This window comes from Carcharhinus amblyrhynchos, chromosome 5 (genome assembly GCF_965287045.1).
Source record: "Carcharhinus amblyrhynchos chromosome 5, sCarAmb.v2.hapA, whole genome shotgun sequence".
In the NCBI taxonomy this organism is placed as follows: domain Eukaryota; kingdom Metazoa; phylum Chordata; class Chondrichthyes; order Carcharhiniformes; family Carcharhinidae; genus Carcharhinus; species Carcharhinus amblyrhynchos.
This window is the reverse complement of record NC_137328.1, coordinates 3,672,701-3,690,071: the sequence shown is the minus strand read 5'-3', so window position 1 is coordinate 3,690,071 and position 17,371 is coordinate 3,672,701. Positions and strand designations below refer to the sequence as shown.

At 45.8% G+C, this 17,371-nt stretch overlaps 1 protein-coding gene across 1 annotated transcript in view; it reads right to left on the bottom strand.

Moving 5' to 3' along the window:
• The window catches only part of pgm5 (phosphoglucomutase 5), a 113,434-nt gene that overhangs the window by 58,102 nt on the left and 37,961 nt on the right, over positions 1-17,371 (bottom strand). Inside the window, exons 4-5 of the mRNA XM_080188353.1 lie at positions 2,755-2,880; positions 464-654 (exon numbers count right to left, since the gene is read on the bottom strand). Of these exons, the coding sequence (XP_080044479.1) occupies positions 464-654; positions 2,755-2,880 (317 nt within the window). The remainder of the gene's footprint in view (positions 1-463; positions 655-2,754; positions 2,881-17,371) is intronic.

Genomic DNA, 17,371 nt, shown 5'->3' with positions numbered 1-17,371 from the left:
AAATCACAGCAAGTCTGCATTTGTGAGAGAGAACAGAGCCAACGATTTGAGTCTTCATAGAATAGAATCCTTTCAGTGCAGGCCACCAAGCCTCTTACCCCATTACCCAAATATCCACCCCTCTAATTCCCATAACCTGCACATCTTGGGATGCTAAGGGGCAATTTAACATGGCCAAACCTACACGTCTTTGGACTATAGGAGTAAACCAGAGCACCCGGAGGAAACCCACGCAGACATGGGGAGAATGTGCAAACTCCAAACAGCCAGTGACCCGAGGCTGGAATTGAATCCGGGTCCCTGGTGCTGTGAGGCAGCAGTGCTAACCACTGTGCCACTGTGTCTCCTGACAAAAGGTCAGCCAGACTCGAAATGTTAGCCCTGTTCCCTCTCCGTTATTAATGAAATGATCAAGCTGCAATAATAAAAACACTCGAGGTAATAAATGTCGATAAAATTCTACCCCATCTCCATCGAAAGCTGCTCCAAACCCATACTCTCCTCCTTTCATGGCCTCGAGGAGGGAGGTAGCGTACGTGAGATTTGGGTCTGGGTGCTGCCCACCAAAATCCTCCAGTGGAACACAGTTGACAGCAGAGTTTGCGGGAGCTCCGAGCTCATCACAGAGAATCCGCCTCACGTAGGGTCCCATAACTGGAAGAACAAAGAGCCAGTTAAGGTCATTGTCCAACAATCTCTTTGATTAACATAAGAATTAGGAGCTGGAGTAGGCCCTGGGCCTGCTGTGTCACTCAGTGAGATGATGCCTGATCTTTTACATCAACTCTCATTTCCCCCCACCCCCCCACCATCCCCTTCATTCCCTTCATGTCCAAAACCTATCGATCTGAACTTCGAATGTACTCATTTAAGGAATATCCACAACCCACCAGGGTGGAGAATTCCTAAGATTCACAAGCCTTTGAGTGAAGAAACCCCTCCTCACCCTCAATCCTAAATGGTGGATCCCTCATCCTGAGACTGTGTCCCCTGAGTTTTTTGGGTGGGATGTTATGGCCTCGCTCAATCCGAGACTGGAAAATCCCACCTGAGATGATTGGAGATATCCGTTGTCCGCCACTTGCTCACTCCGATTCCATGGTGGGCAGGGTGGTAAAATTCCGGCGCTAATCTCCACTCAGTTGCAACAGCCTCTCAGCATCGACTCTGACCCATCATCGCAGAATATTCTGTTTTCAAAGCTATATTTCTGTTCTGACTAACATTTTGGAATGTCCCGTTAATGACAATCTTAAGAACAAAGTCAGTGCCAAAAGTTGCTCTGATGATCCACAGCTCTGCAACAATGTAGTTGACTCTTAGCTGCCCTCTGAAATGGCCTAGCAAACCATTCATTTCCAAGATAATTAGGGATGGGCTACAAATGCTGGCCCAGCCAGTGACACCCACATCCCATGGAAGAGTAAAGCAATTCCAGTTATATCCTATGAACCCTTCCTAACGAATCCCCCTCGTCCTGTGGGAACTCTTCAATAGCTCCTTGTCACAGCTCAGACAGGGCTGGCACAAATGGAAGCCTCAGAGGGGAGGGGGAAGGATTCATTCAGACTTGGTGGTGTCCTAAATCTCCAACGTCAGCTTATTAATGAGGATGGGCCCAATGAATTCACTCCACTGTTGTCGGTATATACATCAGTTTAACCTAAATATTAAAAAATAATTATCATTCAGATTGGTGGCCATTTCAGATACTGGTTTATCACTTCATTAGAATCATAGAATAGTACAGCACAGCAGGAGGCCATTCAGACCGTTGAGTTTTCACTGGCTCTTTTGAAGAGTAATCCCGTTAGTCCCACTTCACTGGTTTTACCTCATAGCCCTGTAATTATTTCTCTTTCAAATTTATCCAATTCCCTTTGGAACACTCCAGCTGAATCTGGTTCTAATACCCAGCAGTGCTTGCCAGATTGTGTAAATGTGTTTTCCAACACATCAACTCTCGTTAAATCTGTGCTCTCTGGCAGTGACCTTTTAACCATTTGGAATAGTTTCTTTTTATTTGCTCCATTTAAACCCTTCTCTTTGCCTCCTCTGCTTTAAGGAGGACAACCCCACCTTCTTCAGTCTCTCCAGATTGGTTGAAGCCCCTAATGCCTGGCACCAATCTTACAAATCTACTGTGCACCCTCCCCGAGGCTTTGACATCCTCTCTGGAGCTTGCCATCAAGAGTTGGATGTACAACTCCAGCTGAGGCTAAGACATGTTGGTCTCAGATAGAGAGGGAGGGGGGTAAGAGGACACCTGATATTCACTGGGTGACAGGGTAGCACAGTGGTTAGCACTGCTGTCTCACAGTGCCAGGGACCAGGGTTCAATTCCCGGCTTGGGTCACTGTCTGTGCGGAGTCTGTATGTTCTCTCCATGTCTGTGTGGGTTTCCTCTGGGAGCTCTGGCTTTCTCCCACAGTCCAAAAGACATGCTGGTTAGGTGCACTGACTCAATTCTTCGTCAGTGTATCCAAACAGGTGCCAGAGTGTGACGACTTGGGGATTTTCAAAATAACTTCATTGCAGTGTTAATGTAAGCCTACCTGTGACACTAACAAATAAACTTTATTAAAAAAACCTTCCATTATGGTGAGCAGAGAGACATCTGAGATCATTGAATAACACTCATTTTATTTTGGATTATTTATATTCACTCCCAACTCTGCAACTGAAAGGGTCAACAACACATTAAAAGCAAAGCATGAAATAACTCAATCCAATCGAAATGATGCTAATACTTGCCTCCGTGCATGGCATCTATCCTGATTTTCAGTTGATTGGGTCCAGTTAGTAATCCCTTGATAGCACTGAAGTCAAAGATGGTTCTCAGCATATTGAGGTAAACCTCCACCGCATCCACAATTTCAACTGGGAAGACAGGGAAATAATCAATTGTAACAAAGATCTACATGAGTAACATTTGTGCGCAGCTCATTCATCAGCATCAACCTTCCTAAGCTGTGTAAGCAATGAAGGGAGACAATGATTGGCCACGCTAATAAATTGCTCCTAGTGTCCAGGGTTGTGTAGGTTAGAGGGATTAGTGGGTATAATATGTAATGATATGGGGGTAGGGCCTGGGTGGGATTGTGTTCAGTGCAGACTCAATGGGCCGAAGGGCCTCTTTCTGCACTGTGTAGGGTTCTGCGATCTATGATCTATCCATTCCTCAGCATCCCAAAAATAAAACTGCACACCATCAGGAATCTCTGCCGCTTACTAAAAATTCTTCAAAGTGAGACATTCATAGGGATAATTACCTCTCTCAGTGCTGAGCAATTAGTCAGGGCGGTGTCAGATGCAGGATTTGAGAGAAGCGGGTTTGCAGCACTCTGTTGAATTTGATTTGATGTGACTCAGACAAAGCATACCGTTCATAGAGAAGGAAAGGAGAGAGTGCAGAATGTAGTGTTACAGTCATAGCGAGGGTGTAGAGCAAGATCAACTTAATGCAAGGTAGGTCCATTCAAAAGTTTGACGGCAGCAGGGAAGAAGCTGTTCTTGAGTCGGTTGGTACGTGACCTCAGACTTTTGTACTTTTTCCCTACGGAAAAAGGTTGAAGAGAGAATATCCGGGACGTGTGGGGTCCCTAATTATACTGGTTGCTTTGCCGAGGTAGCAGGAAATGTAGACGCAGTCAATGGATGGGAGGCTGGTTTGTGTGATGGATCTATCTCTGCGCAGAGAAGGAAAAGAACTCTGCAAGGTCGGGTTACGAGGATAAATGATGTGTGCCAGAGTTTGCAGCCGTGGAAGCTGAAAGAAATTATGAAAAGATGTTATTATCTTACTGGGAGGGGCTTTGCACTGTTTTGACACCATTCTCTCCCTTTTCTCTCCATTTAACAAATCTAGCTGTTGTTCATCACTGTAGTAAATCTTGAAGAATACAATGTAAATAAGTAATGTGTTCAAGTAACCATACGTGGAAAGCTATAAGAGAACCACGTTTGATAGAACCTTCACATCTACAAAGGAGTGAACTGCATTTTCTGTGCTGATAATCTCACAAAAATTGTTCAAAAATGTTGACTGCTTTTTGAAAGAAGCTAACCATCTTATCCTCTGATGTGAAATCTTTATTCAAGCTTCTCTCTCAACCCCCACTCTCCTCACTTCCATCAGCCAGAAAGCCCCTACTACTGAGGAACTTGATCATCTCTGTCACTGTTCTCTAAACTAGCCATCCTGAGATGTATGTGAATGATTGTTATGATAGTCAGTGCAGACTTGATGGGCTGAAAGGCCTCCTTTTTCAGTGATGGATTCTATAGCTCTCCAGAATAATTCTCCTCAAAATCTGGCCTCTCCAGCACCCTGATTTTACTTATAAGACCATAAGACACCGGAGCAGAATTAGGCCACTCAGCCCATCGAGTCTGCTCCACCATTCAATCATGGATGATATTTTTCTCATCCCCATTCTCCTGCCTTTTCCCCATAACTCCTGATCCCCTTATCAAGCGAGAACCTATCTATCTCTGTCTTAAAGACACTCAATGACCTGGCCTCCACAGCCTTCTGCGGCAAAGAGTTCCACAGGTTCACCACTCTCTGGCTGAAGAACTTCCTCCTCATCTCTGTTTTAGAGGATTGTTCCTTTAGCCTGAGGTTGCAACCTCTGGTTCTAGTTTCTCCAACTAGTGGAAACATCCTCTCCACATCCACTCTATCCAGGCCTTGCAGTATCCTGTAGGTTTCAAAAAGACACCCCTCCCATCCTTTAAACGCCAACGAGTACAGAGCCAGAATCCTTTAACCGTTCCTCATACAACAAACATTGGTTTCACCATGGGTGGCCATGCCTTCAGCCGCCTGGGCCCCAAGCTCTGGGATTCTCTCCCTAAATCTCTCCTCCACTCTCCATTTCTTTTCTTCTCCGAACTTCTTGACCGAGCTTTTCTGGTCCTTTAACCTGATATCTCCTGTACTGTGGTGCCACATTTAGCTTTACACAGGTTCAGCGTCTCAAAACTGCCAACATTTGGAATGGGTCTATGCTGGATCGTGCTTGCTTTTGGGTCAGGTTCTGACCAAGCCAGGTGGAGTTAAGGACAATTGCTAGGACAATTCACAGCACAAGGATAGCCAGGTGTGTGAAGCTGAGAACTGGTCAGTGTGCCACCACGTCACTGTAACACTGGACCGAGCAAAAAACAGTTTTACAAAAGGTGTTTTACTGCTCGAATAATAATTAAACTTTGAGAAATGCCTGTTTTTTACACATTGCTGGATAACCAGATATGAGACACTGTAATTCTTCTCATGGGATGTTTTATTCCTTCACAGGGACTATAAATATTTATTTCAATATTCATTCACGGGACGTGGGCATCGCTGGCTAGACCCAATCCCATCCCTAGTTGCCCCTTCAGAAGGTAGTGGTGAGCTGCCTTCTTCAATCGCTGCAGTCCCTGAGGGGTAGGTACACCCACTGTGCTGTTAAGAGGGAGTTCCAGGATTTTGACCCAGCGACCATGAAGGAACTGCTGCTATATTTCCAAGTCGGGATGGTGAGTGACTTGGAAGAGAACTTGCAGGTGATGGTGTTCCCAGGTACCTGCTGCTCTTGTCCTTCTAGATGGTAGTGGTCATGGGTTTGGAAGGTGCTGTCTAAGGCGCCTTGGTGAGTTCTTGTAGATGGTACACACGGCTGCTACTGTTCATTGGTGGTGGAGGATGTGAATGTTCGTGGATAAGATGCGACAAGTGGGCTCTTTTACCCTGGATGGTGTTGAGCTTCTTGAGTGCTGTTTGAGCTGCACTCAGCCAGGTAAATGGAGGGTATTCCATCACACTCCTGACCTGTGCCTTGTAGATGGTGGGCATGCTTTGGGGGTCAGGGGGTGAGTTACTCACCACAGGATTCCCAGCCTCTGCCCTGCTCTTGGAGCCACAGTATTTACAGGGTTAGTCCAGTTCAATTTCAGTAACACCCAGGATGTTGATAATGGGGGATTCAGCAATGGTAATACTATTGAATGTTAAGGGGCAATGGTTATATTCTGTTCTGTCGGAGATGGTCATTGCCTGGCACTTGCGTGGCATGACTGTTACTATATTGTTAGCAGTATTGCCTTGTTGAGCACACAACAGAGAGCGTTGAAAGGTGAATCCCTCATCGTCACAATGCCAGTTATCTATTACTCCAAAGCTGAACAATTGCACTAATGCATCATTATCCACTTGTCTGTGTTAACCAAGAACTCGCCTCAAGGCTGCAGATTCTGAAATAAAAGCAGAAAAAATGCTGGAGACACTCAGCAGATTAGGCAGCGTCCCCAGAGGGAAACAGAATTAATATTTCAGGTCGTTGACCTTTCGCCAGTACTGGAAATCATTAAGAAATGTTAGAGATTTTAAGTGACTGCAAACGCCTGACATTTTGCCATTCTGAACTCTCTGTCTGTCCTTGGACACCTGCAGAGTAACCATGAAGTTCAATGTAAGCTCAAGAAACAAGACTTCAATTCAACACTTTCTCGTGCCAACAGCAAGTTCAATAAGTTCAGATCATAACATCTGTCCATTTTCTGGGCAGCAGAAATCAGTGATGATTTTACTGCTGTCATTATCACTTCCTCTAGGCCTATTCTTTACTTGTCCCATTATTTTCCCCCTTTTGCACTGTACCATCATCCCTTTTTAATCATAGAATCCCTACAGTGCAGAAGGAGGCCATTCAGCCCATCAAGTCTGCACCAACCACAATCCCATCCAAACTGTATCCCACAACCCCACTCATTTAGTCTCCCTGACACTAAGGGGCAATTTCCCATGGCCAATACACCTAACCCACACATCTTTGGAGTTTGGAAGGAAACTAGAGCAGCCAGAGGAAACCCACGCAGACACGGGGAGAATGTGCAGACTCCACGCAGACAGTGACCCAAGCCAAGAATCGAACCTGGGTACCTGGTGCTGTGAGGCAGCAGCGCTAACATTGTGCCCCCGTGCTGCCCAATGAATCTCACTGAATTTCTCCTGCCTTCCGGCAAATTCACCAACATTCCCTTTCTTTCTTCCCCTTTTCTCTGCCTCTGCTACATCTCCATTTCTGATAAAAGATCGTCGACCTGAAACCTTTGCTCTGCTTCTCTCGCCACAGATACTCCCTGACCTGCTGAGCTTTTCCAGCACTTTTCTGTTTTTAATAATGGATGTTGTGGTCATGTAATGGAACAGTTTTTGTAAAAGTGTCAGCACCGAGCACTCCCTGGTCAGGCAGAATGAAGCCAGACGCAGCTTTGCCTCAATCCCGCCTTCATGGAGTATGCACCCTCCTGCCTCAGAGTGACTTTCCCCACATCAGTCATCTGAACTAAATTAACAATTTGTTATCAAATATTGGGCGTCGTTTTGCCTGGAGCTGACTCGCTGCTTCAGTGTGGGTTTAAATTTATTTCATGCAGATATCACAAGTAGGAAGATGACACCGTGCCAGTATCTAGTAAATTGATATCATGGTTCTGTGATAGACAAACAATGGGGGGATTGAGTCCTCGATTCTTTCTGCTGTCATATCAATTCTCTCCTCCAATCTGGCACAGAAGTTCAGAAAGTTTAAAGACATAAGCGAGTTACGCCTAAAACCACTTGTCGTATACTTGCATTTTTCACTATCTTTTACACAGCTTTTTAGATCCAACTCTCCCTGATCAGACCCACCCACATCACTGGCCCCATTCCCTAGGTCAATATTGAGGGAATCCTCCAATGGGATTGGTTCTGGAAAGCTTTCCAAATTCACAGAATCCTTACAGTGCAGAAGGAGGCCATTCAGCCCATCGAATCTGAACCAAACACAATCCCACCAAGGTCCTATCCCCATAACCCACGCATTTACTCTAGCTAGTCGCCCAAGGGGCAATTTAGCAAGGCCAATCCACCTAACCTGCACGTCTTTGGACAGCGGGAGGAAACCGGAGCACCCAGAGGAAACCCAGGCAGACAAGGGGAGAACGTGCAAACTCCACACAGACAGTGACCCAAGCCGGCAATTGAACCTGGGTCCCTGGTGCTGTGAAGCAGCAGTGCTAAAATTGTATTCCATTCCTTACAGGTGCAGAGATGGTAAAAGATGTGCTTTTAAAGTCCTTCCCTTCAAGCCTGCCCTACCATTCTAATCGATCATGACTGATCTATGCCTGCCTCGGATCCTTTTCTGTGCCATTTCCCCATCGCCCTCTATTCCTCCATCTCTCAAATATTTAGCCACTTTAAATACTTCTAATGGTCCAGCCTCCACCACCCTTTGGAGCAGAAAATTCCAGAGATTCACCACCCTGTGCGAGAAGAAATTTCTACGCACCTCAGTTTTAAATGACCCTTCATCTTGTCGCTATGTCCCCTTGTTTGAGACTCTCCCACAAGTGAAAACATCTCACCATCTATCCTGTCCAGGCTGCCCACTCAGGCTGTTATATGTTTGAGGAAGGTCACCCCTCACTCTTCTAAACTCCAAAGAATACAGACCCAGACTATTCAGTCTCTCCTTTGATAAGACAACCCTCTCATCCTGGGAATCTCACCATCCTAACTTGGAAATATATCACCATCACTGCTGCTGGGTCAAAAATCATCCTGAACTCCCTTCCTAACAGCACTGTGGGTATACCTGTGCCACATGGACTGCAGGTTTCAAGAAGTTGTCTTGTCACCAACATCTCAAGGGCAGTTATGGATGGGCAATAAATGCTGGCCTAGCCAGTGGCACTACAGCCAAAAGAATTAATTTTAAAAAAGCATTTAGAGACACAAGGACTGATTAGTGACAGTCAGCATGACTTTGTGAGTGGAAAATCATGTCTCACATATTTGATTGAGTTTTTTGAAGGGGTAACCAAGAAGGTCGATGAGGGCACTGTGGTTGATGTTGTCTACACGGACTTTAGCAAGGCCTTTGACAAGGTACTGCATGGAAGGTTGTTCCATAAGGTTAAATCTCATGGGATCCAGAGTAGCCAAACAGATATAAAATTGTCTTGATGACAGAAGACAGAGAGTGGTTGTAGAGGGTTGTTTTTCAAACTGGAGGCCTGACACCAGTGGTGTGTCTCAGGGATTAGTGCTGGGTCCACGGTTATTTGTCATTTATATTAATGATTTGGATGAGATTTAAGAGGCATGGTTAGTAAGTTTGCAGATGACACCAAACTTGGTGGCATACTGGACAGTGAAGAAAGTTATCTAGGATTGCAAGGGGATCTTGATCAATTGGGCCAGTGGGCTGATGAATGGCAGATGGAGTTTAATTTAGATAAATGCAAGGTGATGCATTTTGGTAGATCAAGCTGGGGTACTTACTCAGTTAATGGTAGGGTACTGGGGAGAGTTACAGAACAAAGAGATCTAGGGGTACATATTCATAGCTCCTTGAAAATGGACAGAGTGGTGATGAAGACATTTGGCATGCTTGGTTTCATTGATCAGAGCATTGAATACAGGAGTTGGGACATTTTGTTGAAGTTGTACAAGACATTGGTAAGGCCACACTTGGAATACTGTGAACAGTTCTGGTCACCCTATTATACAAAGGACTTTATCAAACTAGAAAGAGTGCAGATGCTACCAGACTTGATGGTTTAAGTTATAAGCAGAAGCTGGATAGACTGGGACATTTTTCTCTGGAGCGTAGGAGGCTTAGGGGTGATCTTATAGAGGTCTATAAAATAATGAAGGGCATAGATCAGCTAGATAGTCAACATATTTTCCAAAAATGTAGTGATGTCGGCATTGGACTGGGGTAGACACGTTAAGTCTCACAACACCAGCTTAAAATCCAACAGGTTTATTTGGTAGCACAAGCTTTCAGAGCACTGCTCCTTCATCAAGTGAGTGAAGAGTTGTGTTCACAAACAGGGCAGACATAGGCACAGATTCAATTACAAGATACTGGTTGAATGCTAGTCTTAACAAGTGAGGAGGATCCTCAGACGAGGAGGAATGCAACAGACACCTCCAGATGCTGAAAGACCCCCTCACAAGAACAGGATACGGCGTTCAACTCATCGATCGACAATTCCAATGTGCCACTGGGAAAAACCACACAGACCTCCTCAGAAGACAAACAACGGACATGGCGGACAGAGTAGAACATAGAACATAGAACATAGAACATTACAGCGCAGAACAGGCCCTTCGGCCCACGATGTTGCGCCGACCAGTTACAAAAACAATGACCCACTAGCCTATACCAATCCCATTTCGTCCATAAACCTATCCAGAGATCTCTTAAATGCCCCCAAACTAGACGCATTTACAACTGCAGCAGGCAGGGCATTCCAATCCCTCACCACCCGCTGGGTAAAGAACCTACCCCTGACATCCGTCCTGTAGCTACCCCCCCTTAATTTAAAGCCATGCCCCCTTGTGCTAGCTTTCTCCATCCGAGGAAAAAGGCTATCACTATCCACCCTATCTAAACCTCTAATCATCTTATATGTTTCAATAAGATCCCCTCTTAGCCGCCTTCTTTCCAACGAAAACAACCCTAGATCCCTCAGTCTCTCCTCTGGACGACGAAGAGTACCCTTCGTCGTCCAGTACTTCCCCAGAGCGGAGAAGCTACGACATCTTCCCTGGAGTTTTCAACATCTCATCGATGAAGCCAAACATATTGCCAAGGCCATCCCCACATCCCCACTACTTGTCTTCAAACAACCACACAACCTCAAACAGACCATTGTCCGCAGCAAACTACCCAGCCTTCAAGAGAACAGTAACCACCACACCACACACAACCCTACCAGAGCAATCTCTGCAAGATGTGCTGGATCATCGATACAGATGCCATCATCTCATGTGAGAACACCATCCACCAGGTACACGGTACACACACTTGCGACTCAACTAACGTTATCTACCTGATACACTGCAGGAAAGACTATCCAGAGACATGGTACATTGGCCATGAAACCCAACTTTTCACTCATCTGATAAAGAAGCAGCACTCCGAAAGTTTGTGCTACCCTATAAATCTGTTAGGCTTTAACCTGGTGTTGTGAGACACTTACTGTGTATTTTCCCAAAGGTAGTGGAGTCTAAAACTAGAAGGCATAGGTTTAAGGTGAGAGGGGAGAGATACAAAAGGGTCCAGAGGGACAATTTTTTTCACACAGAGGGTGGTGAGTGTCTGGAACAAGCTGCCAGAGGTAGTAGTAGAGGAAGGTACAATTTTGTTTTTTAAAAAGCATTTAGATAGTTACATGTGTAAGATGGATATGAGGGATATGGGCCAAATGCAGGAAATTGGGACAAGCTTAGTGATTAAAACAAAATGGGTGACATGGACAAGTTGGGCTGAAGGGTCTGTTTCCATGATGTGAACCTCAATGACTCTCTGACTCTAAGCCAGAAGGTTGTACAAATCTATAGTAAATGGTGAAGGTAAAAAGCTTAGATGTTCTCGGTTAAGGAAATATGGGAAAAGGGAATAGAAAGACATGCCAGAAGGGTGAGAAATGGTAGATGGAAGAGGGAAAGCTCATGTGGGATATAACCACCAGCACAGGATGGTTGGGCTGAATGGCCTGATGTGTATATTTTATATGATACCATGTAATCCAATGATATGAAACCTGAAGAGCAATCAACAACATTAAAGCTACCTTCGACCAATTCCAGATGCTCTGTTCTAGTTTGACACCCTGATCAGTGTTAGGTTTTGCTGAATGGGACAGTGGGTGATGAACTTACAGCAGAAACAGCTGAATCCAACACCTGTGCAGCCTCAGTCTTTCCATCTCAAGTATACAGGTCACAGGGCAGTCAACATTTCTAGGTTATTTCTACAATTATTTACTTCTTTGCCAAGGTTGCCGCTGTCACTTTGACAAGTACGACCGTCCTCTGCAGCTGCCTCTCCACTTAACCAAACTGGGAGATCATCGATGATGTAACAGAACTCTCGGGGGAGCTTCCTCCGTTAGTTATGTGGAGAATTTTAGAAGCTGGCAGTGTAGATATGGTTAAAGAGTCGTAGGGCGGGATTTTCTGGCCATGTTCGCCCCAAAATCCCGCCCAGGGTCAACGAACGTTTGCATGATCCGCTCCCCCCACACTCCCCCACCTCACTATAATTGTCGTGGTGGCTGGAAAATTCCCCCCATGGAGTCAGAGTGAGGCCCTTCAGCCCATTGAGCCTGTGCCAGCTTGGAGATATGGAACTCGAAAGGGAACACTCAGTGCATTGCTATTGTGCTGTTCAAAACAACTAGGCATCAGGCACGGCTCACCAGGAACACTCTCACCTCAGTGCAATGAAGGTCAGGGTGTTTAAGTTCCACTCCTATAACTTAAGGGCAAAATCTACGCGAATGTCCTGAGTGCAGCACTGAGGGAATGCTGCACTGTCAGAGGTCTGTCTTTCAGTAAATCCTGTCTGCCTTCTCAGGTGGACATTAAAGAACATGTAGTCACTATTCTGAAGCGGGGAAATTAGATAAAAATCCACACCGGCTCACGTAAGGAGATATTAAGAAGGGAAAACAATATCATGGCTGTGGAGGAGGGTTTGAAGGAGTGTTTTGTGGGCCAGTGGAGGAAGCAGAGAAATTTAGGGGGAGGAACTCTATACTTTGGAGTCTAGTGGAAAGCATTGCTGCTAACAATAGGTGAAAGGTATTCAGTGAAGGTGGGATTGGAGAAGGACAGAGCTCGCAGAGGGTTGTAGGTCTGGAGAAGGTCACTGGGGTCAGGTTGTCAGGTTGTGACAGATCAATTCTGCTGATGAGAGGCGAGAAACATCAGTCACGGCCATCTGCCTCTTCCCAACACCAAACTTCCTCTCATAGAATCCCTACAGTGCAGAGGGAGGCCATTTGGCCCATCGAGCCTGCCCCACCGGCAACAATCCCACCCAGGCCCCATTCCCATAACCCCACCTATTTACGTTGCTCATCCCCCCTGACACTAAGGGGCAATTTTTAGCATGGCCAATCCATCTAACCTGCACATCTTTGGATTGTGGGAGGAAACCGGAGCACCCAGAGGAAACCCACACAGACATGGGGAGAATGTGCAAACTCCACAAAGACAGTGACCCGAGGCCGGAATTGAACTTTGGTCCCTGGTGCTAACCACTGTGCCTCTCGTCAATATCAGACATGTAAATGCAAGTCCTCAGGTCCAAACTAGTGGGGAAATCAGAGAGAGGAAAAGGTTTGGAGGGGAAATGAAATTTAAAAAAAAGTGGAGAAGAAAGAGATAGGAAGGCGGAGTGGAGAAAATAAAAGTAAAGAAAAATGAAAAAGACACAGCAGAAAGAATATTGTTAAATTTAAAAATTCCTGCAGATACATATCTTGAAATCTACAGCAAGGATTAGGATCTTTCTTAGAAATGAACCTCAGTTCAGGTCATAGTTCTCGATAGCTATTATTTTTCTCAAATCATCAAATACTTTCAGAATAGATTGGATGCTTTAAGATCAGCAAATTTCAAAGCATCTGTTTTCCAAGGAGCAGAGCTGACCCCCCCAATGAAAGACAGGTATTTCAGGAATTGTCTGCTATGACACAGATGTGTTGACAGACGTGAGTTGCCTCTCTGTCCCTTGTGAAGAGGCACCAGCCACTGGTTCCAATCAGTAGCAGGCTTTCATTGAGACCTGCCACTGACGGGCATGTCAGCGGCCAATTGGCTGCAGCTGTCTGAAGTCAAGTCCACTCGGTGCTGCCTCGAGGAAGTATGGGCCAAGTGGGAGGCAGAGGTATGTGACCTTCCAACCCTCGGGAGTCACTTGCAATCGCCTGCCAGGGTAACAGCTGGGTGAAAATTGCTGACACTGAGCTTTGCGCGCACACACACCCACACACACATACACACACACACCCACACCCACACAGATACCCACACACACACACACACACATACCCCCACACATACACACGCACCCACACACACGCACCCACACATACACACGCACCCACACACACGCACACACACACTCACACCCACGCACACATACCCAATCACACACACACCCACACCCAATCACACACATGCACTCACACACACACACCCCCACCCGCGCGCACACACCCCCACATGCACACACTCACACACACGCACTCACACACTCAAAACACACACATGCGCACAGACGCTCACACACACACAAACACGCACTCACACACACACAAACACGCACTCACACACACACAAACACGCACTCACACACACCCACATTCCCCCCCCACACACACTCACACACACGCACACACCCTCACACACACACACTCACATACACATACACGCACACACACACCCCCACACACACACACACACTCAAAACACACACACCCATACATGCACACAAACTTAAAACACACACACGCGCAAACACACACATACATACACACGCGCAAACATACATGCACACACACACACACACACACGTACAGAACTTTTCATTTGAAAAGATTAGAGGTTAGACCAATTCAACAGGTGTTAGAACAGAAGAGAAGCAGGAGGCTATTCAGGCACGGCACGGTGGCACAGTGGTTAGCACTGTTGCTTCACAGCGCCAGGGACCCAAGTTCAATTCCGGCCTCGGTCACGGTCAATGTGGAGTTTGCGCATTCTCCCCATGTCTGCGTGGGTTTCCTCCAGGTTTTCTCCCACTGTCTAAAATGTGCTGGTTAGGTGGATTAGCCATACTGAATCGCCCCTTAGTGTCAGGGTGACTAACTGGGTAAATGCATGGGGTTATGGGGATAGGGTCTGGGTGCAGACTCGCTGGGCCAAATGGCCTCCTTCTACATTGTAGGATTGTGTGGTTCAGCCCCTCGATCCTGTTCTACTACTCAATTTCATTCCAATCTTCACTCCATCAACTCAACTTGGTTCCCTAAACCTATCAATCTCAGTTTTGACATTTTTAGTTGATCTTGCCATGCTCCCCCCCCCACCCCCCAAAGATCCAATAGCTTTTTTGGGGGAGAAAGTTCCAGATTTCCTCATCATTTTGTGTGAAGAAGTGCTTTGCGACATCACCCCTGAATATCCTAGCTTTTTAAGGTTCTTCTCCCTTTGTCTGGGCTCTCTACGCAAGAGGAAATATTTATCCTATCAACACCTGTAATAATGGTACATACCTCATTCTGGTCACTCCTCAATCTCCCATCCAAGAGGGAATCCAAACCCTGAATATGCAGGCTGTCCGCGCAATTCAAAAATTTAACCCCTTTGTCCTGTCAGCCATGTTTCAATTTAGTCGGCTGGGGTGGGGAGCAGTGAGGTAAGTCACAAAAATAATCTTGTCCCCATCAGGGACTTAGTCAGGGTGGAGGTGGGGGAGATAGAGGGGTCCCCACCCTCCCCCCGTCCCAATTAAACAACTCTCCTGACATCTGCCTTGTTGATAGTGGACAGGGAGTCAGGAGGTGAGTTACTCGCCGCAGGATCCCCAGCCTCCCATCCACTGACTCTGTCTACACTTTCCACTGCCTCGGCAAAGCAGCCGGCATACTCAAAGACCCCACACACCCCGGACATTCTCTCTTCCACCTTCTTCCATTGGGAAAAAGATACAGAAGTCTGAGGTCAAGTACCAAGCGACTCAAGAACAGCTTCTTCCCTGCTGCCATCAGACTTTTGAACAAACCTACCTTGCATTAAGTTGATCTTTCTCTACACCCTGGCTATGACTGTAACACTACATTCTGCACTCTTGTTTCCCTCTCTATGAACGGTATGCTCTGTCTGTACAGCGCGCAAGGAACAATATTTTTCACTGTATGCTAATATATCTGACAATAATAAATCAGATCAAACCTCTGACCTGCTCTGGTAGCCACAGTATTTATATGGCTAGTGCAGTTCCACTTCTGGGTAGTGGTAACCCCTGGGAGAGTGAAAATCTAGCCACAATAAATCTCCATTAGAAACATATCCCAATAATTACCACCAATTTAAACATTTTTAGGGAAGTCCCATTTCCAAAAGGAGACATAAGAAGATGGAGATGTTAGTGATTAAGAAAGAAATCCATTCAAATTGCACGTTTTAGGCTATTGAGTTGGACAATCAGCCATGAATGGTGGAGCAGGCTCGAAGGGCCAAATGGCCTCCTCCTGCTCCTATCTTCTATGTTTCTAAGTAAATGCTCTATGGAACAACCTTCCAAATTCTCTTTAAATTTCTTTGAATTTGAAAATAGCACTGGTCGCGCCCATATTGGAAATGATACTGGTCTTCACCAGAGGTTTCGAATTAGGCCGTTCTCCCCAGATAGCTGCGATCTATCCCTCAACCTCCATCAGTATTACCCAGTCATTATCACATCGCTGCTTGTGGGATCTTGCTGTGCACCGATCAGCTGCCATGTTTTCTACACTACAGCAATGGCTATACATCAAAAGTGCTTCATCTACTGTAAAGCACGCTGGGACGTCCTGAGGCTGTGACAGGCGTCATAGAAATGTAAGATTTACTCTCTGTCACTTGCATTAGGTTTGTTTGCCTTCCATGAGATAGGGACAGAGGGTGTGGAAAACAATTTGTTTCGAGAGTTGGCTGAAAGCACCGTATAAACAAAAGAGCAAATACGTAGCTCGAGGACCCATTGGACAATAGATGCTATAATTGGACCTCAAAGTGACAAACTCTCCAGGGAGGTTCCTGAGACAACTGCGACTACTCGGGTTAATCAGCTATTTACAACTGATATCCTCCTTGATGGCTGGAAGATGTCACTAGTCACACCACTCCAGAGAGAGATAATCACGGATAAGAAGCACATCGCGCCCCCTTTCTCACTCCCGAGCTGTCAGACAAGGCCATGCCTGAGCAAGGGAAGGTATTCAGTCTCTGTATCGCTGCAAACAGTAAAAGGGAAAGTCAATAATTTACAATCCTAGGAAGTGATGATCAAACAATTGAAGGAAGGTTTTCTGTATGAGTGACATAAGGAAAGAAGTTGCGTTTACCTTGCACTTTTACACCCTCTGGACATCTCCAGAGCATCTTCCAGCTTTAACAGTGGTAATGTAAAACACTTGGTAGCCAATTAATGCACAGCAAGATCCCACAAGAAGTAACACACTAAACACCAAGATAATGTATTGCAGCAATATTGGATGTATATTGGCCAGGATAGAGTCATGGCATCGTCAAATCGAAGAACAAAGGACAAAGAAAAGTACAGCACAGGATCAGGTCCTTCAGCCCTTCGAGCCTGTGCTAATCATGATGCTCAAACTCACTTAAAAAAGACCGTCTGCCCTTACTCGATTGGTAACCCTCTATTCTCTCCCTATTCACGTACCATTCTGATGCCAGTTAAATGTTGCTAATGTGCCTGCTTCCACCTCTGGCAGTGCGTTCCAGACACCCACTTCGGTTTGTAAAATTTTA